The 24,619-nt window shown below is 33.7% G+C and overlaps 2 protein-coding genes across 4 annotated transcripts in view; both read left to right on the top strand.

Moving 5' to 3' along the window:
- The first annotated feature begins 300 nt into the window (after positions 1–300).
- Positions 301–23,541, top strand: LOC111636201. Of its 3 annotated transcripts, XR_002758498.1 has the most exons (5): positions 301–644; positions 10,062–10,128; positions 10,206–10,259; positions 21,165–21,423; positions 23,405–23,541. XR_002758498.1 is itself a non-coding variant. In XM_023381401.1 (4 exons), exons 1-4 carry the CDS (start codon positions 474–476, stop codon positions 21,188–21,190), a joined length of 318 nt encoding a protein of 105 aa, XP_023237169.1. In that variant the 5' UTR covers positions 301–473; the 3' UTR covers positions 21,191–22,495. The 3 variants fall into 3 exon arrangements, 2 of the variants coding, with proteins under 2 accessions (XP_023237169.1, XP_023237170.1); XM_023381401.1 differs by lacking the exon at positions 23,405–23,541 and having other exon boundaries at positions 21,165–22,495; XM_023381402.1 differs by lacking the exons at positions 21,165–21,423; positions 23,405–23,541 and adding an exon at positions 16,404–17,063.
- Positions 22,686–24,619, top strand: part of LOC111636190 (DNA-binding protein RFXANK-like) — a 45,232-nt gene continuing 43,298 nt past the window's right edge. The window contains exon 1 of the mRNA XM_023381385.1: positions 22,686–22,715. Within this exon, the coding sequence (XP_023237153.1) occupies positions 22,686–22,715 (30 nt within the window). The remainder of the gene's footprint in view (positions 22,716–24,619) is intronic.

Below are 24,619 nucleotides of genomic sequence, written 5' to 3'. Positions count from 1 at the left end.
TCTTTCGACTTTTTCCGTCACAAACATAAATCGAAAGGAAATTTCTTTTGGAATAATTTACGAAGCCTGGGCGTAGACGTCGTTAGGCGAAACTCGGCCTGCGGGACGAACGGGCGAGAAAGGCGCAACGTAAAAGTTTATTTTTTAACGATGGACTTAATATTTCTTCTTTAAATTATTTTATACTAATTTTTCTTCTTCAAAATAGTAAAAGAAAAAACTTTTACTATTTTGGTCGATTGCGGAAAATCTCCTCCGTGGTGATTTTTGTCGATAATAGATTAACGAAGTTATCGTCGCCAGAGGGCGACCGGTAGCTAGGGGTCGGCGTAAAATATATGGAAGTTATCGTCAGTATTATCGAGTGAGAATAAAAGGAAGTCGTTTGCGGACGGGATCGACGCCCGAGTGGTAATCTCCGGAGTGTCTCCGACCGTCGTCGTATCTAAGGAACGGAGACTAACGGAGGACGAATGTCGGAGAGCGCGGACACCAGCGAAGACAGCGCCGCTTCTCAGGACTGTCGGCGACGGACGGAGGGCGAAGACGAAGAGAATTCGGGCAAGAGCGAGAGAAGTCGCAGTGCCCGCATAGGGTTGTCCGGCCTGAATCGAGACGGAAGAAGCGCTTTCTCCCCCTACAAAGTGAGTATCGAGGCTCGTGGCTAAACCTCCTCTCCCACCTCTGTCTCTTTCCACTTTATTAAACCTTCCCTCGAGTGAAAACATTTATGGTCGATTTACAAGTAATAGTGACGTGCCGGCACGGTGACCGTTTGGTGACAACAACGTCGAGCATTGCACGGTGATGAGTATTTATGCACGACGGTAACGTGACCGTGCTGTCGGTGAGTGGTCGTGGACTTTTCTGAGGATGAATTGGCTATGATAGCTATGTCTTTGGATGAATTCGCCACACTCTGCCGGCACGTAACTGTTCTGTGTAAATCGACCCTTAATTAAAACTGTGTGTTGCGACGTTTACTTCTCCCACCGATTTGACTACGGTCGGTTGTGAAATAAGGAAGGTTCGATTTTTTTCGTCTGCGGGCGATCCTCCGGAGAGATGCCTACCCGGAGAACTTTAGACGGAAGTCCGGGCTCTGATTTTGGCGTTACTTGGACAAAGAGTATCCGGAGACTCTGCCGGTCGAAGAGAGGAGGATGTCGGAAACTGCCTGCGGGCTGTTAACGTTAATTAATTAATTAAGGTGTGTCAAAAATTTTTATTTGTACCCGGTACGGGCGTCTGCCGTACTTGCTCGTCCTGTCGACCGACCTTCTGATCGGACCCGTTTGTTTGCCGTGCAGAACCCTCTGCCTCTCGAGACCGGTCCTTCTCTGACTTTTTTCTCGTCCTCCAGAGATTCGAGACGGGCCGGTTCGACCACATGATGCATTACGGACGCAAAAGAGCGACGAAAAATTAACCGCAGCAAAAGGTAAATTTGTCTAGGTTGAAGTTTACTTTGGTAATCCCAATGGTGCATTTTGGTTAGCTTAGGTTGGTTAGGTTAGGTTAACTACATTTTTAGTAGACAGAAGAAAGAAATACCTAAAAAGAAATGTCTACTAAAAATGTAGTTAACCTAACCTAATCTAACCAAACCAACCTAAGCTAACCAAAATGCAACCATTGGGACTACCAAGGTAAACTTCAACCTTTATTTATTTTATGAGTAACCTAAAGTGCTCTGGATAAAAGAGATGTAACAATATATAAAGGAGACGTTTTGATGTTGGGAGATAATTAACAAGTTCACATGGTAAAAGTAAATGTACACCAGAAAAGAAAAAGTCGCTTCTCAAATGCATTTCTTGAAAGCTCGGAACGTTAATATTTTGCGGGATGTCTTTTCGCCGCTGCAGTCGTTTCTGGAGGCTTGGTTCGTCCAGATTTTCTGCGTCTTTTGAATCTATTTGGGACTGTTCCTATAAGAGAATGCATTTTGAATCTCTTTTACTTCTGACTTTCTTTTTTTTTTTTTTTTTTTTTTTTTGTCTTTCTAGACGGCGCCATCTGGGCTTCATTTCGGTTGCCTGCACGTACGGTGCGACTGGGTGAGTTTGGGATAGTCTTGTTGGAAAATAAGCTGCCCGTTGAGCCCCCACTTCCTGCCGTTTTCTTTTAAAATTTTCTTTTTCTTTAAGATACAGTAATACCCCGAATTTACGCGATAGGTGGGACCGAGCAGTAACCGTGTAAGTCGAATTCGCGTAAGTCGGGGTATAATTTTGCATATAAATACATACAAATAATTTTTAATTGGGGCCGGAGACTAAAGAAAACAATAATTTAGAAAAAAATGTTTAATAAAATCTTAGATAATACATATGTATAACAAATTATATCATTATACAATTTTTCACATTTACTTGATTATCATGCCATAATTTTAACATTGTTACCATCTCAGCGATAATACCGTGATGTTTACGAATGATGCTCGAATTTAAAGATTGAGCATTTTTCACCGCTTCGGGAATTTTTTCTTTGCCTTTTATAATTGTTCTGACTGTCAATTCCGGTAGATCGAACTTCTTTGCCAATTCACAAATTTTCATTTTTGTATCAAACTCTTTAATAATGGGTACATTCGTAGAGTTAAACGCGTTAGTAACGAATCGTTTGAAAAGTCTAACGAAATAGGAATAACGATGACGTCATTCTTGTTTAACTCGTTCAACTTTACGAACGTACCCAATGTTAACTTTACATTCCAAAGATAAAGTTTTTTTTTTCTTGTTTTATGCAGAAGAATTAGTTCTACTTTGTTTGGATGACACAGTAGTCTCTCAAGTCTCCATAGATATAACAAACACAGAAATAAATAACACAAAATAAATTGTAGCTATGCGTAGATTCCGCACGACACATCCAAACATGTAAGCTGAACAATAGTGTGGGGGGATTGATTAAGGGTTGCGTGGCACTTAAACGAATCGACGAGATTTAAAAATTGTGTAACTCCGGGTTCGCGTAAGTCAGGGTAGCATAAATCGAGGTATTACTGTATTTAAACAGTAACGTTGGTCTGAGATTTCGACATTACTGTTTAAATTATTTCTTTTCCGGATGCCACCCTGTGTCCCCATGCTGTCGCAGATTTGGTCGCATTCTTAGAATTGAGTTCTTTATTTGATTTACGCCATGCTTTCTCTTGCTTGTCTGAGTTGTTGATGTTAAATTTACTTTTGTCGGAAAATATCGCTCTATTTTCGAATTGCGACCGTATTTTATGTGATATTTTCCAAAGCGTTCGCTTTTGACCATTAACTTTGTAAATGACGGTTTCATTTTTGTATTTGGTTGCGATAATAGGCATGACATAATATGCGACTAGTAGTCCAAAGATTGTGTTTTAATGGTATTTCATATAAATTTTTGGGCTTTGGTTTACATTTCTGACTTCTGTAATCATTAAGGAATGGTTGCTATACTGTGTTTGCCAATTGAAAACGTTACCTTGGTTGCTGGATACAAATCCCACGGAATGTTTAAGGGATCATTCGGAGCAAAAAATAAGAAAATGTGATATCAGAAGCAAAGGAAATCTAAAATGCATTCATTTAGAGCAGAGGTGTCCAACTTGCGGCCCAAGGCAAGTTCCAATGTGGCTCAATAAACGTGTAAACAAAACTGACAAATTTTTTTATTTATTTCAATGGCATAAACTCAAAAAAGAACTTTCACAAAGCCATAAACTTTTATACATATTTTATTTTTGAGTGGAAAGGAAATATTTTCAAATACTTGGAAATGTGTGAATGAGGAAGGTATACTAAATAAAGCTGGAATTGTGACTCAAAGGAGTATAGAGTCAAATTTGGGGAAAGGAGAGAAAGGCCAAAAGATAAAAAGTAGCGAGGAAGGTTAAATAGACCTTCTGTTATGCAAATATTGACCTTTAATTTTCCAACCTTTTCTCACTTCTTTTTCTTTTGTCCATTCTCTCCTTTCCCTTCTTTTGGTCTATAAACCTTTGAGTCCCAACTCCAGCTTTTTTAGTAGTCCGTCCAGCGTTGCAAGATTTGGCTACTCTTTTATTGGTTTGGCGTAAAAAATATAATTTGGCACATTGGCTACTTTTTGGGCTACATATTATTTATAAATATACTAGCAGATGAGTTCAGCATTGCTCGGGAAAAAAGTATTGATAGCGAAGATTAACCTATTCGACATTGAAATTTTTATTTGTTGCCTGTGACACCATGTTGAATTTTCGTTGATGTTAAGCCTAAATTTTTTTTTTTAAATAATAAACGTGTTTACTGTATTGTAAAAAATTATTATTTTTTTAATGTTTCATGAACAAAATATATATATTAAATAATATAAAAACAAAAAAAATTTATTTTAAAAGTTTGTTTTAATATAAAAATTGTGATGCGAAGCGACATCTAATATCAAAAACGTTCCGATGTCAACACGAATATTTTCAGGATCAACATAGGACAGGTTAAGATTATTAGATTATAGCCGATCTTACCTGTTTTATCAAGTGCAAGAATGTCCCCCCTCTTCTGAGACTACTTAGAAAATTTTTAGATATCTGCTTACCACATCGGGATAATGATAATTAATACTCACTGCAACCACTAACCAGTGCATAGTACCATTGGATGCATTTACTTTTTTCTAGCTTCCAAGCTCACCGAGCTGACACCTAGCGCAGCCTGACATCATACTAGCACGCTTGTAAAAGTATACACAGTAATGGATGCCGCCATCTTTGAACAAACTCCAAACTCGTTGTAAATTCTCTAAGCATGCCGAGCATGCTAGGAATGCTAGCAATGACGTCACGGGTGTGAAAAGTAAACACCATGCTCATTGGTAGCTAAGAAAATGTATACAGGCTGAGCGCGCTAGGGGCGAGATCGGAGCTAAAAGTAAATGCACCCACTAAGTGATGAATAAACATTTTTGTAACGCTTTCTGGGTTCTTCAGGTTTACTAAATTCGAAAAATAAGCTGGATCTTCCAGAATCATTCATAAATATAAATTCAAACATAAAATCGAACATTAAGACGAAGAGTTTGAATAAAGCAAACTTATGTGCATGCGCTCTTCATGTCAACTTTATATATGAAATGCTCCTATACACGCGTGCCACCTATCATAGGATAAATGTACTATGCCAGAAACCATCGTGGGAGTGAATTAAACAACTTCCCAAAGTTTCATGTCAACTGGATAAATGGTATAGTAATGCATGAAAGACAGATGGACAGACATACATTTATTTTCTATATATATGAAAATGAATGAATGTATGTCTGTCTGTTTGTCTGTCCTTCATGCATTACTATACCATTTATCCGGTTCACATGAAACTTTGGGAAGTTGTTTAATACACTCCCGTGAAGGTTTCTAACATAGTCCATTTATCCTACGATAGATGGCACGCATGTATACGAGCATTTCAGCACGGTTAGGAGTTGAAACTTGAAATTTGGTACACCATTAGGGTATGTCACAAGAACGCACACTAACAAGGGATTTTTTGAAATTCCCCCTCCCCACGGGGAAAGGGTCAGGATTAAGGCTTCAACAATGGAAGTGTTAAGAGAAAGCAACGTGCAAGATTTACAGGCGCAGATGCGGTTTTTTGCGTTATATTGAACATAATTTTAGACCCATCTAAAAATTTTCTAATTAATCTGGAAACGGGAACCTAATTCTTGCATTCTGTAAAAACAAGTAAGATTGGCTGTAATGTAATAATCTTAATTTTTGCTATTGTTACTTTTTGCCCAAGCAATGCTGGGCTTATCTGCTAGTTATATACACTGAAGAGCAATTGAATTAGGGATACCTGTCTAGTAGCATGTCGCACCACCTTTTACCTTGATGATGGCTGCGATTTGTCTTGGCATGGACTCCACAAGACACTGGAAGCGATGGGAAGCCGTACATACCAATGAGCCCCGAATAATCTCTCACAAATCACGAAGATTAGATGGAAGGTGGTCAAGCCTGGTACGTCTCTCTGAATTGCATCCCAGATGTGCTCAGTGGATTGAGGTCAGGTGATCGTGATGGCCAGGAAGGCATGTGCAGATCTGTGGAATGTTCATCCAACCATTCCGATACAATTTGGGAGCAATGGCACAGTGCATTTTCTTCTTGAAAGACAATCTCTGTAGTAAGCTGTCAAGAAAGAACAAACAGGAGCAGATGGTTGTCAAGGATATCCCGGTAACGTTCACCCATCAGCGACACTGTCACACATACCAGGGGTCCCATTTCAGTCCATGTGGACAGTCACCACACAAGAATGCCACCTCTGCCAGCTTGAAGTGTCCCCTGCTGGCAGGAAGGATCCATTGATTCATGTGGTTTACGGCGTACATGTACTCTGCCATCAGCATGTACTAAAATGAATCTCGACTCATCACTCCAGGCAACATTTTTCCACATCTTGATAGTCCATTGGCAATGCTCCTGTGCCATGCTAATCATTGCAACCTGTTTTGTGCAGTCAGCAGGGGGACTCTCATAGGACAGGGGTCGGCAACCTTTTGAGTCGGAAGAGCCAAAAATTACAATTTACAAAATTTGAAAGTTTTTAAAGATCTACAAAATTTTTTCTTGCCAACAATAAATAGTACTTGCATTAATAAAGTTTTTTGAAAAAAAAACTAATCTATTTATTCAGAATTGTCTTCCATCGAAAGCGAATTAAACCTCATAGGAACATCCGATGACGGCGTCATTCGAGAGCTTCGGACGGAGTGATGACGCGTGTCGCGGGGGAGGGGTGTGATGAAAAGCGAGTACAAGTGGCTGAGAGATAGAATCGGTGCCTAATCCTCGTTAATCGATTCAGAACGATTTTTAAATGTTTTTTTTTTTTGATAAAATAAATAATANCTCGTTAATCGATTCAGAACGATTTTTAAATTTTTTTTTTTTGATAAAATAAATAATATTTGCGTATGGAACTAAAGAGCCGCAGCTTTACATCCAAAGAGCCGCATGTGGCTCGCGAGCCGCAGGTTGCGGACCCCTGTCATAGGACGATGACTCCTGTACCCCATTGAGAGAAGATGGTTTTGTATGATGTGGCAGCTTACACCTTGCTGTGCACCAGCATTAAATCGATGGATGATCTGTTGTACTGTGGCCCGTCTATCCGCTGTTACAATGCGGGCTAGCTACTGACGACCTTGCTCATCCACATGCTGTTGTTCACAGCAGTTGACCCTGGCAGCGATGGTTTTACCGGAATTGAAATACTCACGGTACACCCTTGACACAGTGGTGCGTGAAAATTCCAGTGTTTCCACTACTTCTGAAATGGAGTGACCCATTTGTTGGGGCCCGACGATTTGTCCATGATCAAATTCACTTAGATCTTTACTCTTACTCATTTTGCTTCTGACTATTATTGATACCATTAGCAGCACTCCTTATCTTGTCAAACTGCTGTTTACCTCATCTGCAAATCACTTTTATGTTTATGCACAACTCAAAATTTGCATAATGCCAGCTATCCCTAATTCAATTGCTCTTCAGTGTATATAGATTAGTTGAATAAAAATGCACTTTAAAATGGTGTTTAGTCGTTTTTTTATTAATTAGAGACCCAAATAAAACAAATATTTGTGTTTTTCAAATAAATGTATGTTTGTTTCCTTTATAATAAATGAATTTTATCTATTACAATATTTCTAAGTAAAAATTGAAAGTGTCTGTAGAAGTAATTTTTTAAAATCCTTTTTCGTAATAAAGTTTTAATACTTATTACTATAATCTAGACATGTTGGGCCCAAATACAGTGGGTGATCGGTTAACAAACATAATCTGTTCCAAGACTTTGTTTGCTATCCGAATTGTCCGTTAACCGATTATCGATTTACCTTAGGTTTCTATGGGAATTTGATTAATTCGTTCTGGAGATCCCAAAAAAATAAAAAATATATACTTTCTTACTACGTTTATTCATGTATAATAATAAAAATACATATATACATGGTCTTGCATTTTTTATTAGTCATGTTTTTTCCGTTTGTGGGGGTTAAAGAATCTGTCCAATGTCGATTACTTTTCTGTCTTATTCATGATTTTTCAGAACTAATTAATAGCATTGTAAATGTAGAGATCCCTAGGCCTATTAACCTCAACTTGGTTTGGATGCCATTTTAAGACCGTTGTTCTGACATCCTCCAAAAAATCTTTAATAGCAGATATCAGCATAAATCCGCATTTTCAGAAGAAAACATAAAAGAATTGTTTCTGTCAGAAATATAAAAGACTGGAATTACAAGGGAGAGTTTCAAAGTTTGGGGGGGGAATACTATCCGATCAGTATATACTGGGTAGAATGTCAATGTCGACGTCTCCCGCGCTCCGAAAAGTTTTGAATTGTTGCCTGAAGAGAAAGGAAGACCAATTGGTGTTCGTTATTTTACGTCGCTTTTTCTTGTGTTTGTTCAGTGAAGTGTTCGTTATCCGAACATGTGTTTGTTGTCCGATCATAAAAATCTTCCGCGAAAGTGTTCGTTATCCGATTTGTTCATTAACCGATCACCTACTGTATACTTGGGCCCAACATGTCTAGATTATATGATTGGGCCAAAATATACTTGGGTCACAAGTGCAGTATATATAATATATTTGTGGTCCAGAGAAACAAAAAGGTTGGACACCCCTGATTTAGAGGAATGCTTCAAAATTGACCCAAAAGTAATGGAAAGTTTGGTTAAGTTGATGCCTTTCGGAACAATCACGGTTCCAAAAGATATTCCACAAAATATTAAAATTATGCACAAAGTGTTTTTCTTATGTATATTTAACTTTATTTAACTATATTTAATTTATATTTACTTTTTCCTGTTATCAATTTTTTGTTGTTTTTTTTGTGTTGGTAACATATTATGTGGGTGTATACTTATTTTTATGACTAGGACTGTGTGTAAAATCTTTGTGGATATGGGAATGTCTGCAAACCCACTGGCCTGGTTAAAGAAGAATAGTTTTATGCCTTAACTGCTTAAAAAATTATATCTGAATTACAGTATTGCTGGATATTTGTTGAAAGTGCATTATGGGAACAATATTGTGCATGTGGAAGATCGTTGTATTGGGAAAACTGTCAGCAGAAGGGATGATAAATCTGCAATGTCAGTCGAGAAGTGACAATGTGACATTGATGCGTCAGTCTATGTAATTGCACATATACTTGTGTGCCACCGTTAATTTGTTGTCAAAACTTGTAATTGAGTGCATTGTAATATTTTGCTGCATTCCTTGATTGTTGTTTGTAACCGATGTATGATGTGCCTTTTAAAAGTGTTTTGGGATATGGCTTATTTAGACTTTGTGGTTTTGGAAATGGAGGTCACTTATCTGGATACTTGTCATGAGGAAGGATAGGGCAAAATAGTTTGCCCTATCCTTCCTCATGACAAGTTTCGAAGTTTTCAAAATATTGGGTTGCGTGGTTTGCAACTATTTTGTGTGTAATTGAATGCTCATTAATGCCTGAACTGTGCTAAGAAGTTATTGTGATAGTGTAGAAATGTCTCCAATGGGAAGATATTTATTCCAAAACTATCTGCAATTTGTGTGCTTCGCTTGTTCTTTGATTCTCACTGGTGTCGGGGTGGTGCCAAATGTCTGGTGTTCTTTGACTTTAAAACTGAGCAGAACCAGCATGTCTGAGATGTACTGTGATGATTTGAGCATAGAAAGGAATGGGATATCTTTGTGCTTTGCTATCAACTCTTTTATTTCTTCTCATTTCAATAACATATTTGGACTTCATAATCATCTTCCCAATTATAAAAGCGAGGATATTGTTATGTTGCAGTGACAAGTGAGAGTCATTATCTGACTGGACTGCTAGACATTTGCAGTTTGTAGATACTACAATGTATTTGCCCAGTAATTTTATGAAATATAGTTATGACTTGGCATATTATTATTGATTCCACTCTATACTATTATTTGTTTTTAATTTTAATGTGTGAAAGTAATGTGAAATTGATATACTTGTATATTTCATATTAATTTTAATGTGTGTTTTTTTTAAATGAATTATTTACAATTATAGCCATCCACTGTTCTGACCAATTTGCAAAGAGGGAATGTCCAGACACAGACTGCCTGCCAACTTCCAGGTGAGGAGGGACTCAAATTTTTATACTTTAATATTTTTGATTTTAAAATATTTTCTAATAATGATTATACATTCCAGAAAGAAGCGTTCATCAGTTAGCTGCTCAAGGTGAATTGTTCAGTCAGCACTTTGGTTCGTATATCTTTCGTTTTGAAATCAATACTATATGATGTTTTACATTTTATCATATCTTTTTTATTTATTTATGCATATTGGTTTCACCCTTATACAAATTACAAAAACCAATACATAACAGTAAAAAAAAATCACAGTAATACTATAATTAATGAATTATTACAGAATATATATATATATAACAAAATGTCAACATAATCAAAATCATGGGGAGAACTATCTGAAGAAAATAATAATAAATTATATATAAAATAACAAAGCCACCTAAAAGCAGAAAAAAATTATCATGTGAAGACAATGGATAGTTTCCCAAATTCCTTAGGCTCAAACATACATTTAAAGGAAATAAAATAAAGCCACCTATGCACAGAATCAAATTATTCCAAATGCAAAGCAGAACAAAATTAAGCACCAATCTATCCAAATGACTACATTTTATTAATATTTAGGAACTGTATGAAAATTCATTTGTAAATTCATTTCTGAATTTGTAACAAAACATTTCAGAGTCCAGATCAAAGTAAATATTGAATGATAAAATTGCTAGTTGTTTGAAATGTTTATTAACTTCTTAGTTGGTCTCAATGAGAAAAGTTTTACAGTAAAGCTTCTTCCAGAATGTTGGAGTCAATGTTTACATTTGATATTTTTATTCAAAATATATATAAATGGTTTGCTGTATATTAGTTAATATGACGATTTTAGTCTCTGTAATCCAAAAATATTCTTGGTAGACAAATCTCACAGCAATATTGATATTTTTATTGTTTACAAAACATTTATGATAGTTATCATTGCACTTTTGTCTTGATCATTCAAAAGTTATCCAAGACTCAATACTTATCTTTGTTATAATGATATTAGCCAATCAATGTGAACTTTCTAGAATTCTTTATGATCAAGATGAAGGAACATTAAATCCTTGTGAACATCTGAATCCGTGTGAAAACTCTGAAAGTGTTTTCACAAGGATTTGATCACATCGCTATCACTGAATTTCTGTCAGTGAGGTAGCTTCATTGATGACAATGTGGGTGATGATATTGCTAGACCTGATATCTTGCTTTATTAATTTCTCAATTTAGTTGGAACACTATCCTTTTCTGAAATTTAGATTTGAATTTGATACATTTGATCTTGCTTACTATAAAAAATTTAATTATATACATGATTTGTCAATGTTGACAGGTTCTATGTTTTTCCCATATGCTTTACATATTTTTTGGTTTATTTTTCTGCTTACATTTTTAATTTGCCTGTAAGTACTTACTTTATTTTTGTTTTTAAAATGAAAAATCATATTTTAAGCATCCAGATAAATATAGGATAAATATAGTTAAAAGATGGTTGCAAATACAGCCATTAGATGATGCTGTAATAACTATCAAAAACTGTTGGTAGCAATGTTTTTTTTGAATACATTTAAACCTCAGTTTTTGAACAATTCAATTCATGAACAAAATTTTGAACTCATGCTTTCATTGCTGTACAATAACTTGGTTACCGAACAAGCTACTCGACAAGAGTAGGCTACAGAGTGGAGTGACAAAGTTAACTCCCTATACTTCCTATGTTAAAGAAAATCAATGACCAATCAATGATGTGACTACTGATTTGAAAGTTGGTGGTGTTAATATTGCACCATTAGACATCATGACATAAATAGTTAAATTCCTTCCTCTGTGCACATTGAAATGTAATTTAAACAGCAATGTCATCAATGACATTGCTGTTTAAATTAGATGTTAATGTGCATGCAGGAAGGATACTATTTCCATGTTTTGGTATGTGCTGCAGTTGAATCTAAATCAAATTAATTAATAAAGCTTGTGTTAATTGACATTTATGTAATATAAATGACATCCAAGAATTTGTTTTTAAATACGCTTAAGTTAAATTAAATAACAACAATTTTTAATATAATATTGTATATTATTATTATATTATGTGGGAATCCAGGGTTAAGAGAATATTCTCTCTCACTCATGTTCAGCTTCATATCTGAGAGATAATATTAATTTTTTTTTTTTTTTTTTTTTTTTTGTCATCAGGAAGTTCTTATGATCTTCTTTTAGATTTTTCCTGACACCAGCCTAATTAGTGCATTAGGCATGCAAAATAATATTTTTATATTTTTGTCTGAGGAGGAGGATCGTGGACTCTCAATAAGACTTCGGCATATATTTAGGATCATGAACGAGATCAATTAAAAAAATGAAAAGTAACATTTAATGAGAATAATGAATACAAACATACAAATATACAATTACACATTGATAGCTTCTAATGTCCCTATCTAAAGGCAAGAGAGTGAGTTTACTTCAATAAAAATATACTACCTGTTGATAAATGTTGATCTTTTTGTTGGACTGTTGCACAATCGATCTTTGGTTATTATTCTTCTTATAGAGAGGTTAATTGGCGATTCTCGGCTGATGGAGATTTGATTCAAGTTCCTAATGAGATGGAGACTGATGATGAGGATCTGGAGTGGGACTATGCTCTTCCTATGGCTTCCACACTTATATGTATCAGTTCCCTCTAAGGTCATCTGCCTTCTATGTCAGTCTGCTTGAGCTTGCAATTTTACCTCTTTTCATCCCAAATTTCCATCCAGTTGGGTTTTAGGATTTGTAACATCTAATGGAATATTATTTCTGACTCAAATGGACAGATGTTCGTCGGAGATATGTGATAACATCTCTCCCAAAGGAAGTTTTACTTCCCTTTGGGAGAGATGTTCCCACAAATTTGACAGAAATGTGTTAAAATATTATATTAATGTCAAATTTAACATATTCAAAATGAAATTAAAATAATCCATTTCTGGATTCTCACAATTATATTAATATTGTACATAATTAATATTTATTTATTAATACTAGGTAGCCAGTAATTAAATTTAAAAAGAATAAGTCCATGGTTTTAATTTTTATTTAGCAATTCTTTTGAATATTTTCTAAACTTTATTTTAGTTTAGAAAAATTAACGATTTGCCAGTACATCAAGAGCACAGTACATTCATTAATCTAAATATATAAAATTACTTGTCTGACTGATTGATTCATCATTGCCCAGAGCAAATCGTTGAACCTAAAGAGGTGAAATTTGGTACACAGTTAGGGTATGCCAAGAAAACATACACTAAGAAGGGATTTTTTGAAATTCCCCCGCGGGGGAAGAGGATTAAGGCTTAACCTGAAAAACAGCTTCTACTGTACTATTTTAGATGCAATTTTTTGTTTTCAACTACGTTTAGTCTTCATTAGGTGTATTAAATTGATAACATTTCAGACATTGTTATAAATATTTTTATATATTTTGATTTTTTAACCAAATGTTCGAATTGTTTTAAATTTGAATATGTTATTGCATATTAGTTCGATTATAGAATGATTGTAAATGTTTCAGAAAATTGATCAAATTGAAAACAGTTCGTTTGATTCTCAGCAATTCTCATCATTCTTAGCGGTAGGTGTTATATAACAATTACTATGGTTGTTGAAATACTGAATATAAATGGGGTTTCCTTGCAAAATCCCCGTGGGTGAAGTCGCGGGTAACAGCTAGTTAATAATAAACATCAAGCTTAAGAATAGAAAATGATTGGAAAATCCAGAATCAATCTTTCAAAAGAAACTCAAAAATTCTCCATTTTATATGTTGATACTGCTCCTGTATGCTTTTATTGCATACTACAAAACAAATCTGTAATCAATAATACAAAATTGGACAGCACGCCAACTATTTAATAGAATAAACTTTTTATCATACAGGTATTAATTACCAATGATTTTGAGGTTTTAGAGCTACGCGAAGCTCTACTCTTTATTTCTGAAAACAATTACTTCCAATTCAAGGGCAAAGTATATCTACAGCGACAGGGAGTCCTGATGGGCTCACCGCTTTCAGCGGTCTTAGCGGAGTTGGTCATGAGAAATATTGAGTTTAGAATTTTTAATTTTCCCCGCATAATAGCATATCCACTGTTATATCTTAGGTATGTTGATGATGTGCTAGTAGCCTGGCAGGACACCCATGAAGACTTCCTAGCTTTCAAAGATCATCTCGCGACCATTTATACCGCAATTAATTTTACCTGGAAAAAAGACAAAGAAAATGACATAGCATTCTTAGATCTAAAAATTGTTAAATTCCAGGATATCATAATGTCTTCCGTATTCCACAAGTTCAACGATGTACCTCTCCCTAATCCCCGCAACAGCATACCAGCCACAACATTACATCAATGCGGCAATCGCACCTTTAATTAGGAGGGCCTTTCTTTTATCTTCCAGTCAAGCTGCTATCGATACCAAACTTAATAACATTCACTGTGCGGTAAATGAGGCGGGCTACAATAGTGCTAAATTTATCTACATCTTAAACAAAGTAAAAAGATTGCTTTTTCCTCCTACTACACTGCATCTCCCAAAAGAATCAGCAATAGCCCTTCCTGCAATACCATTTTGTGGTCATATCACTCTTCGTATTTGCCGTATTTTTAGGCAGCATGCCCTATTTTTGCCAATTTCCCCACAGCCAAATCTTAGGAGGTTGCTGTCCAATGACAGAGATCCTACTTCCATTCTAGAAAGATCGGGGATTTATTCTATCCCATTAGAAAACATGTCGGGTGGTCGCACTCAATATATTGGCGCGACAACAAGAATGTTGTCGTGTCGTATTACGGAACATCAGTATTCTATCAGGGAAGGCAAGAATGAAACTGAGCTCGCTAAAATGGTATTACAACACCAACATACCCCGTTGTGGGACGAGGTGGCCATAATAAGACAGTGCAATAACAGAAATATTATATATATTTGGGAGGCCCTCCTTACCAACAAACTAAATCCCTGCAACACCCCCACACTTGATTTGCCCCCTTTGTGGATCAGTTTGAATAATTCTCTAAACCAACATATCTAGCTCTGCAATTTGGAGGCGCACAGCACATGCGCATTACAACCGCGCGTGTTTTTATTTGAAAATTATATTTTTTGTTCTACTGTTGCTTCCATTCCAAAACGATAATACGTTTGGAACGGTCGGTTATTTGTAATCAAAAAAAGGAATTTAACCGTTTTAACGGCCTGAAGAAGACGAAAATAATTAGCGTCGAAAGCGCTTGTCGGTTTGATGACAATCATTGGTAATTAACGCCTGTATGATAAAAAGTTTATTCTAAATCTGTAATCTTATTTCAAATAAATTTAATATTGCAACGCTACCTCTGAAGAAATTACAACTAATTCCCTTTTACTCAACGAACTATCTCATCATGTCACATGGGGTTACATCTTTAGAAACTGCTTCATTGGCTGATGTGGTGATTGGGGGAGGGAAAGGTAAATGAGATGTACTTTTTTCACTTTTCACAATAATCATGTATTGTGAATGATTTAACTTCTTCATATTTAATACTAAATGATGCAATGAGCCAAACAAATATTGTCATGAGTTAACTGATTTTTGAATTCATTCACTTGAGCTATCAATGTTTAGACTGACTTGTCTTGAAAAATCAATTTTTAAAACTCAAAATGATGTTAAACTTAGTATGAACAAGTATTTTTACTCAAATGCACAAATCGCAATTGAAAATTTAATGTATTGCAGCAGCATCATTTTTTTTTTTTTTCCAACTGCTAACCTCGATTTGAATCTAGATAGCCCGATAGTTTAATCAATGATAATTCACATATAATTAAAAATTGTAAATAGCAGGCAAATTTATAGAACAAAATTAATGAAATCACTGAAAAATTAAAATAAATTTAAATTTGATTATTTTTTTGTGCAAAACACTAAAACAATTTCTATATGTTGCAGAAGAAGAAGAGTTGCAATTAATTGAAAAATTTGTAATTAAGGATTCAAAAAATGCAGGCAAAATTAAATAAATAATAATTAAAATAAAATAAAAAAAAAGTATAATAATTTAAAATTCTGGCCTTGAAACTGAAAATAAAAATAAAATAAAATCAAAATCAAATCAATCGAAAATTTAAAATAATGTTTTTAAAAACCGTTCAAAAGTTGTTTTGAGATTTTCAAATTGTAAGTGAAATTAATGTTAAAATTTACATTATTTGTGTGCAATGGTGATGGAACATTTTTCTTTTAATATTTATATAGATTAGATTGTCAATCATGCCAGCCAGATGGTGACCCTAAAGTCACCCTATCTCCCCTAAAATGGGGACAGTTCATATCATTGTCCATACTGACCAAGTGCAATCTTTCATCGGTCAGACTATACGAAAGAAAGGTCCACTGTGACAAACATCATGTCTTGTATGGGCTGTTGCATACTTTTTTCTTTATTGATGTAAAAGTTTCCAATAAACTAATATTTAATTGTTAATATCATAATTTAAAAAACTTTTTAATCTGTGACTGAAACAAATAATTACCATATAACTGCACAGATAAGATGAGGTATAAATTTTCATCGAAGTTTTAGAGTTTTAGCATATATCAGTCCTATAAGATAACCCCCAAACTATCAATGGCCTATGAATTTAGTTTAGATTACCGATCATCATCTGGATAATAACACTGTATAGCGTATATGGAATTATGTCCTATTTGTAATTTTTTGAATGAACAAATTTTATTTTCTTGCATCTGACAGCACTGCCTTGCTATTGTTGCAAACATTGGCACTGATTCGGGCGTTCGGGTGACCTTGACTATTTACAGAAATGTCATACAATGGTACCTCAGGATACGAAATTAATCCGTTCCGAAACTGAGATCGTATCATGAAAATGTCGTAAGGTGGATTATCTTTTCCCATACGATTACATGTAAAACCAAATAATTCGTTCCAACGCGAAAAACATACTCAAATTAAAGCCAAGTAATACATTAAAAAAAATAACTGTAGTAAGAAAAACAAATGAAAAATGCGAACTAATGTAACGTCGTATGGTGAGTTTTTGTTCGTATCGTGGAGCAAAAATATGTTCGAATTTCATGTCGTATCCTGAAAATTTCGTATGCTGGGGCGTTCGTAACCTGAGGTACCACTGTATAGGCTATTCTATTTTGTGGACATACCATACTCTCTACTAGTAAATAATTACAGTTTGTCTGCTTTTTATAATAGTTTAATTTATATAAATTTCATCTATTTTTTTTTTTTTTGTATCTGTCCTTTTCCCAAACTGTGACTTTCCAGCAATTACATCAGATCCAATGTCTGAAACAAAAAGTAAAAATTTACTCCTATTACATTTTCCTACTTTACTGAGACAACCCCGGATTTTGGGGGCCTTTTTATAAGCAAATTATTGTATCTGTGCAGATAAGATCGTCTTATCTGCGCAGATATATGGTAATTTGCTTTTAAAATATGGAAGAAACAGTTGTTTTTAAGAATTAGAAATTGTGACAAGATTTTCCTGATTCCAATTCTGATATCCAGAAAATGTCCAATTTTTCTGATTCCCGATTCCAATTAATCATCCCATCACTAGAAAATATACTTAAAATTAAATCTTGGCTGACAGTATTTACATTCTCCTAATTATATCTGACTTCAATTTTTTTGAACTTATATTCTTTGTGAATGTATCTATTGTGTAAAAACAGAATTGGGTGTATTATAGCTTTCATCGAGTTTGAGATATAAGTGCATTCTTATTAAGAGTTATACCAGTTATGGAAGAAAAGATTGAATAGTTAAACCATCAGCTGTATATTTCCTTTTAATGAAAAATTATATAGATACTATCAAAGTCGAATTGAGAACCACCAGTGGAAAAGACAATATATTTTCCACTGGTGGATAGGAAAAGCATTATGAATCTGATCTTTCTTTTAAACAGATATAAATATTGTTATTTTATTTATTTATGTTAGTTTAATATTTAAGTGCAAAATGAAGCTCGGTCCAAAAGATTGCATAAATTATTATGGTAATCAAGCTGGAGGAACATTACAAAATGCAAATTTATATTTTAGATTAAAAATACAGTAGATTGGAAGTGGGAATTACTTTGCAAGGCAACAAATATAAAGAGGATATGGATTTTTTGGAGATTTATTTTTCAAATCTTTTCTTAGTCTCAGTAAAGTAGGAAAATGTAATAGGAGTAAATTTTTACATTTTGTTTCAGACATTGGATCTGATGTAATTGCTGGAAAGTCACAGTTTGGGAAAATCACATTTCAAAGATATCGGATCAGAAATTAAAGACGACATAATTAAAAAAAATATGAGGTAGATCGAGCATAAAAGAAAACGCATTATTTTATCCTATCTATATATACAGATTTTAAATCAATTTTACAAGAAGTTTCTTCAAATATAGTGAATTCTAAATCATTCATAAACCTCTATGTTCAATAATTGTTGTTGAAAATGAAAATATATTAATACAGTAGAGCCTTGAAAACTCGGCACTCGATAACCCGGCACTCCAGATAACTCGGCCACACCCTGGTAGGGCAAAAAAATCCTTAGTTAATTAATTTTCATTATAGACAGCTTTATAAAAGTATAAAAGCTCCCATAAAGTATTTTTCTGAGGTCTATCTTATCAGGTAAATTACTGTACACAGTGTATTCATTAATTTTCATTTTCATGTAGTAAATGCTCTCTGCCTTCATAAAGGACGTACTTTTCCTTTGTTTAAGGGTATTTGGGCAGTTTATTCTGTTGTATTCTCAAGTAAACAATACTTACATTCATTTTTTTTTTTTTTCATTTGATGGTCATCATTTCCCCTTTCGGGGATCAGAATCATCCTTGTCCCGTTTTCACATCACAAGGAGGACGTTTCGTTCATTAAAATTAACATTATTACAAATTGACATTAAGTACATAGAGTAAAAAGTTATAAAATACATAAATAACACTGTACAGCCTGCTTGTCTAACTTGACAAGCATGTGCCGGAAGCTTTCCGGTCAATAGGTGGTGAAGAGGACTTTCTCCATCACCTTTACAAAAGTGTCCTTCTCACGAAGGTCCTGAGGTCATGTTTGAGGCACTTATCTCTGATGAGGTTATAGAGTTGTAGGTCATTATTTCCAGTGTTTAAATGATGAAGACTTAGAATTTCTGTCCTTTCTTTATCATACTTGTAACAGTTAAGTAATAGATGACTTATGTCTTGAATGCCGCTACCACAATCGCATACTTCTGATTGCCTTTTACCGATTTTCTTTAAGTATGAGTAGCAATTCCCGTGGCCTGTATATAGTTGACAATTGATGTGATCCATAGGGAGCCAATTGAGTTCTTTGACTCGTTCTTCCACGCTTGGTATTAACCAAAACGTGTGTCTTCCTTTCTGAGAGTATGACCATCTGTCTTGCCACTCTGCGATGGTTTCGTCTCTGAGTAGTCTCTTTATCCCCGAAATGGGGATCCTGCCTTGAGTCACGTCAGTCATGTGTGCCGCCTCCTTAGCTAGGAGGTCCGCTCTCTCGTTCCCAAATATGCCACTATGGGCCTTTATCCATTTCATTTTGATGTTAATTCCACTTTGATTTATTATTTGTTTAATATTTAAAGCTGTTGCATTAGTATCAGCAAATTGTTGTAGAGTATCTAAAGCAGATCTGCTATCTGTATTTATTATGATTTGATCAGACACGTGGGTTCTTGTTACCCACATAATTGCTCTTTCGATAGCATAGAGCTCAGCTTGAAAAACCGAGCATGAGTCCATTAATCTATATTGTTCAGTATGAATTTCAGCGTCATTCTGCATTGCCATAAAAGCAGCTCCAACGTGGTTATCCACTCTCGAGCCGTCTGTGAATATTTCGATCGAGCCTTTTTCCCTCACCTCTGCAATGTTTATGGCTTTTCGATCATACAGCATAGGTAGCATAGCTACTTTGGGCGCTAGATCAATATCTTTATCAGAGTATTCTTGTCCTGCAATTTGAATGTTGTTACGTCTTCTGCAGAGGCATAATTTCGCCTTCTCTTTTAGTATCAAGTCAATGGGTGGTGTTCCAGCCACCACTTGAACAATACTTACAAGTACAATACAGTATTTTCTGAGGAAACACTCGTACTTATTTTTGTAACCCCATTCCCGATAACCCGGCATTTTCACAAACTCGGCCACCCTTCGGTCCACATTAGGCCGAGTTTTCGAGGCTCTACTGTATATACTAATTTTTATTATGGTAATGATTCTGTTAATCATTTATTATTTGATATTCAACAACAATAAATACTTCATTAAATAAAATAAATTGTTGCAGAGAAATTAACATGAATACTGTTTTTTAATAATTGTAGACATTTTTGTCATAATTGTAAAGAAAAATTTAATGATGTCATAATAATGGATTATGATCATTTAACATGAGAATTCAGAGGATGGCATATAAGAATTGTAATTTAAATTAACAAATGAAAAAATTTATTTATTATATTACACAATTTTTCAGGTTATGATTTGTATTTGTTTCTTAAAAATACACCATCTAAGCTGTTTTCAAAAATTTGTATTATTTCCTGTAAATTCAGAAAAATTTACATTTGAATCAAATTTTTTAAAAGTTATTGATAGTTATCAATTTTTAAATTCTTTTCTTTGTACTTTAACTGAAAATTTTAAAAAAATGTAAATTGTAAGTTTCCTATTTTTAACCAGTTTTTACATGATAACAAAAATAAAGAATTACAGAAAAGTAATGGAATTTTTCCACATTCTTGTTTTAAACATGAAAATATATTAAATCACTCAAAAGTAATAAGATATAACTTAACAACTGAGTTTTTACAAAGTTTTATTTAAGTAGCTAAAAAGGAAGATAGTTGTTAGGATCTAAACTTTTTTACTGACTTAGAAAAGCAACAAAATAAATTGAAAAAGGTAAGCATCAACTTAGTTCCTTTATTAACTAATAAACTAAATATTACAGGAGTAAAAAAGAAAAAGTCTAAGTGAAGAAGAAAAATTAAACAAAACATGCAAAATATGGATTAAAATGCAATTGTAATAGAAATACAAGAGTATACATTGGAGAAACAGGAAGACAGTTAAAAATACAAATGAAAGAACATGTAACAGCTTTAAGATTTAAACATCAGTGGTCACTGTGGACAATATGTCAAAAATAAATAATTGTAAAATATTATTAGAGTGATGCCTCGTACTTTGAACTTTATTCATTCCGGGAGGTCGTTCAAAGTCTGAAGCAATTTTTCCCCCATAAGAAATAATGGAAAGGGAATTAATTCATTCTCCAACCCTGAACAATATCCGTTTTGATAAACTTAAAATTGCAAATACACATAATTTAAGGTAAAAATAATACAATTATATGCTGTAATAATAAATTAAAATTTGAAAACAATAAATAAAATACATAAATAATGTATAATAAAATAAAAATTGCATTTCCTGGTCGTGCACTGTTGACTTTGACATCTTAAACATGGTTACCAAATCTGCCTCATGCATACTGCTTTCATGTTTTGTGATAGGTTTCTTTTTAATTTCAATTGTTGATACTACAACCTTCCTTTCAGACTCTGTTGCTTCCACACCCATTTGGAAAAAGTTAATTATAAAATTTTTTAAAATTATATCCAATAACAACAATCAATCTCCCGGATCATATCGGAGTACAGTATATTACAGCTATGTTTAATAATTAGAACATAGAGTAATTTTGACCAGAGATAGGCAATTAAGTCACCATTTCACAATATGATAAATTTAATAATTATTTATAATTTAATAATTAATTTAGAAAGTTCTGGAAGAAAAGAATCTGCTCGGAGTGGGACTGTAACCCGTAATTTTCACACACCCTGCAGACACATTGCCAATTACACCTGTTTGATATTAATCGAGAATTGGGTTATTTGATGTTTATATTTGATATCTTTTAGTAACAATCACTGTGTAGTTCAATCAAATGAGCAAAAATTAATATTTAGATTTGTCAAATAAAATGCCATGTAATTGCTTTGGTAGAATAGTTTCAGAAGCTTCATTATTTTTTTAAAATACTCTAGCATTTATTAAGTTATTGACAGTGATTACAGAGGTAATATTGATATTAATATATAATTTTGGTGGTGGTGGTGGTGATCATTATATAAAAGCTGAAAGTGAAATTGTACAAATAATAACGAGAAAAGCTTACATCAGTGGCGTAGCGTGGGTGTCAGCCACCCAGGGCGGACGAAAATTTCGCCGCCCCCTTATTTAGGTATCTCAACTTAAAAGACTAAAATTCAGTTTCGTCACAGAATAAGTAATGAAAAATTCCGTGCTCATTTCAATCGGTCCGAATCGTAGGTGCAACAAAAATATGAAATGAATTGGTTCAAATTTTTACAAGCTATTATTATTATTTATTGTGAAATTTTGCCGCCCCCACTACGCTATGCCACTGGCTTAGATCAAACTTTTATAGAAAAATCTTTTCTAAATGTGTCCAAATAAAGTGATAAAGGATTTGGTGAATGTACTAAAACATCAGAAAATAAAAAAACAATGTATTATTCATTAATAATTAAATAATTAATAAAATAATGTATATATAAATAATTAAAACTTGAGTTACACATAACTTATTTGTTATTAATATTGTAACCTCTTATTTTATATATAATTACATATTTAATTAATATTCATTGTAACTGAAAATGTTTGGTAAACCAGTACTGTACAATTATGTATATTTGTTGCAAAAAAATAAAATAATTTAAAATAATTTTTGTATATTTATAATTTTTTTTCTTAAAAAATTAAAAACAGTTAATCAACATATGCCTGTCAGTTAAAAAATTTTTCTTTTTTTACCAGCAGATGCAAATACAGTAGAGTTCTGTAGAACACTATAGGATATGTTCTGCATTATAGGAATTAAGTGAAAACTTCATTTTTGAATTTGCAGATAAACTAAATTGGGAATACAGTAGAGTCCCGAAAACTCGGCCTAATGTGGACCGAAGGATGGCCGAGTTTGTGAAAATGCCAGGTTATCGGGAATGGGGTTACAAAAATAAATAAGATTGTTTCCTCAGAAAATACTTTACTTTACTTGTATGTATTGTTTGCTTGAGAATACAACAGAGAATAAACTGCCCAAATACCCTTAAACAAAGGAAAAGTATGTATTTTATGAAGGCATAGAGNTTCCGGGAGGTCGTTCAAAGTCTGAAGCAATTTTTCCCCCATAAGAAATAATGGAAAGGGAATTAATTCATTCTCCAACCCTGAACAATATCCGTTTTGATAAACTTAAAATTGCAAATACACATAATTTAAGGTAAAAATAATACAATTATATGCTGAACAATAAACTAAAGCTTGAAAACAATAAATAAAATACATAAATAATGTATAATAAAATAAAAATTGCATTTCCTGGTCGTGCACTGTTGACTTTGACATCTTAAACATGGTTACCAAATCTGCCTCATGCATACTGCTTTCATGTTTTGTGATAGGTTTCTTTTTAATTTCAATTGTTGATACTACAACCTTCCTTTCAGACTCTGTTGCTTCCACACCCATTTGGAAAAAGTTAATTATAAAATTTTTTAAAATTATATCCAATAACAACAATCAATCTCCCGGATCATATCGGAGTACAGTATATTACAGCTATGTTTAATAATTAGAACATAGAGTAATTTTGACCAGAGATAGGCAATTAAGTCACCATTTCACAATATGATAAATTTAATAATTATTTATAATTTAATAATTAATTTAGAAAGTTCTGGAAGAAAAGAATCTGCTCGGAGTGGGACTGTAACCCGTAATTTTCACACACCCTGCAGACACATTGCCAATTACACCTGTTTGATATTAATCGAGAATTGGGTTATTTGATGTTTATATTTGATATCTTTTAGTAACAATCACTGTGTAGTTCAATCAAATGAGCAAAAATTAATATTTAGATTTGTCAAATAAAATGCCATGTAATTGCTTTGGTAGAATAGTTTCAGAAGCTTCATTATTTTTTTAAAATACTCTAGCATTTATTAAGTTATTGACAGTGATTACAGAGGTAATATTGATATTAATATATAATTTTGGTGGTGGTGGTGGTGATCATTATATAAAAGCTGAAAGTGAAATTGTACAAATAATAACGAGAAAAGCTTACATCAGTGGCGTAGCGTGGGTGTCAGCCACCCAGGGCGGACGAAAATTTCGCCGCCCCCTTATTTAGGTATCTCAACTTAAAAGACTAAAATTCAGTTTCGTCACAGAATAAGTAATGAAAAATTCCGTGCTCATTTCAATCGGTCCGAATCGTAGGTGCGACAAAAATATGAAATGAATTGGTTCAAATTTTTACAAGCTATTATTATTATTTATTGTGAAATTTTGCCGCCCCCACTACGC

The sequence above is a fragment of the Centruroides sculpturatus genome, unplaced genomic scaffold (assembly GCF_000671375.1).
Source record: "Centruroides sculpturatus isolate CEXI.00-Female unplaced genomic scaffold, Cexi_2.0 scaffold1031, whole genome shotgun sequence".
NCBI classification, from domain to species: domain Eukaryota; kingdom Metazoa; phylum Arthropoda; class Arachnida; order Scorpiones; family Buthidae; genus Centruroides; species Centruroides sculpturatus.
Note: the sequence above shows the minus strand (reverse complement) of the source record. Positions and strands in the feature narration are given on the sequence as shown.

Excerpts from the sequence above, each read along its gene's own strand:
- LOC111636201 (XM_023381401.1), top strand. The coding sequence starts at position 474 with ATGTCGGAGAGCGCGGACACCAGCGAAGACAGCGCCGCTTCTCAGGAC. Across the intron at positions 645-10,061 it reads GCGCTTTCTCCCCCTACAAA|CCATCCACTGTTCTGACCAA; the intron begins GTGAGTATCGAG and ends TTACAATTATAG. Across the intron at positions 10,129-10,205 it reads GACTGCCTGCCAACTTCCAG|AAAGAAGCGTTCATCAGTTA; the intron begins GTGAGGAGGGAC and ends TATACATTCCAG.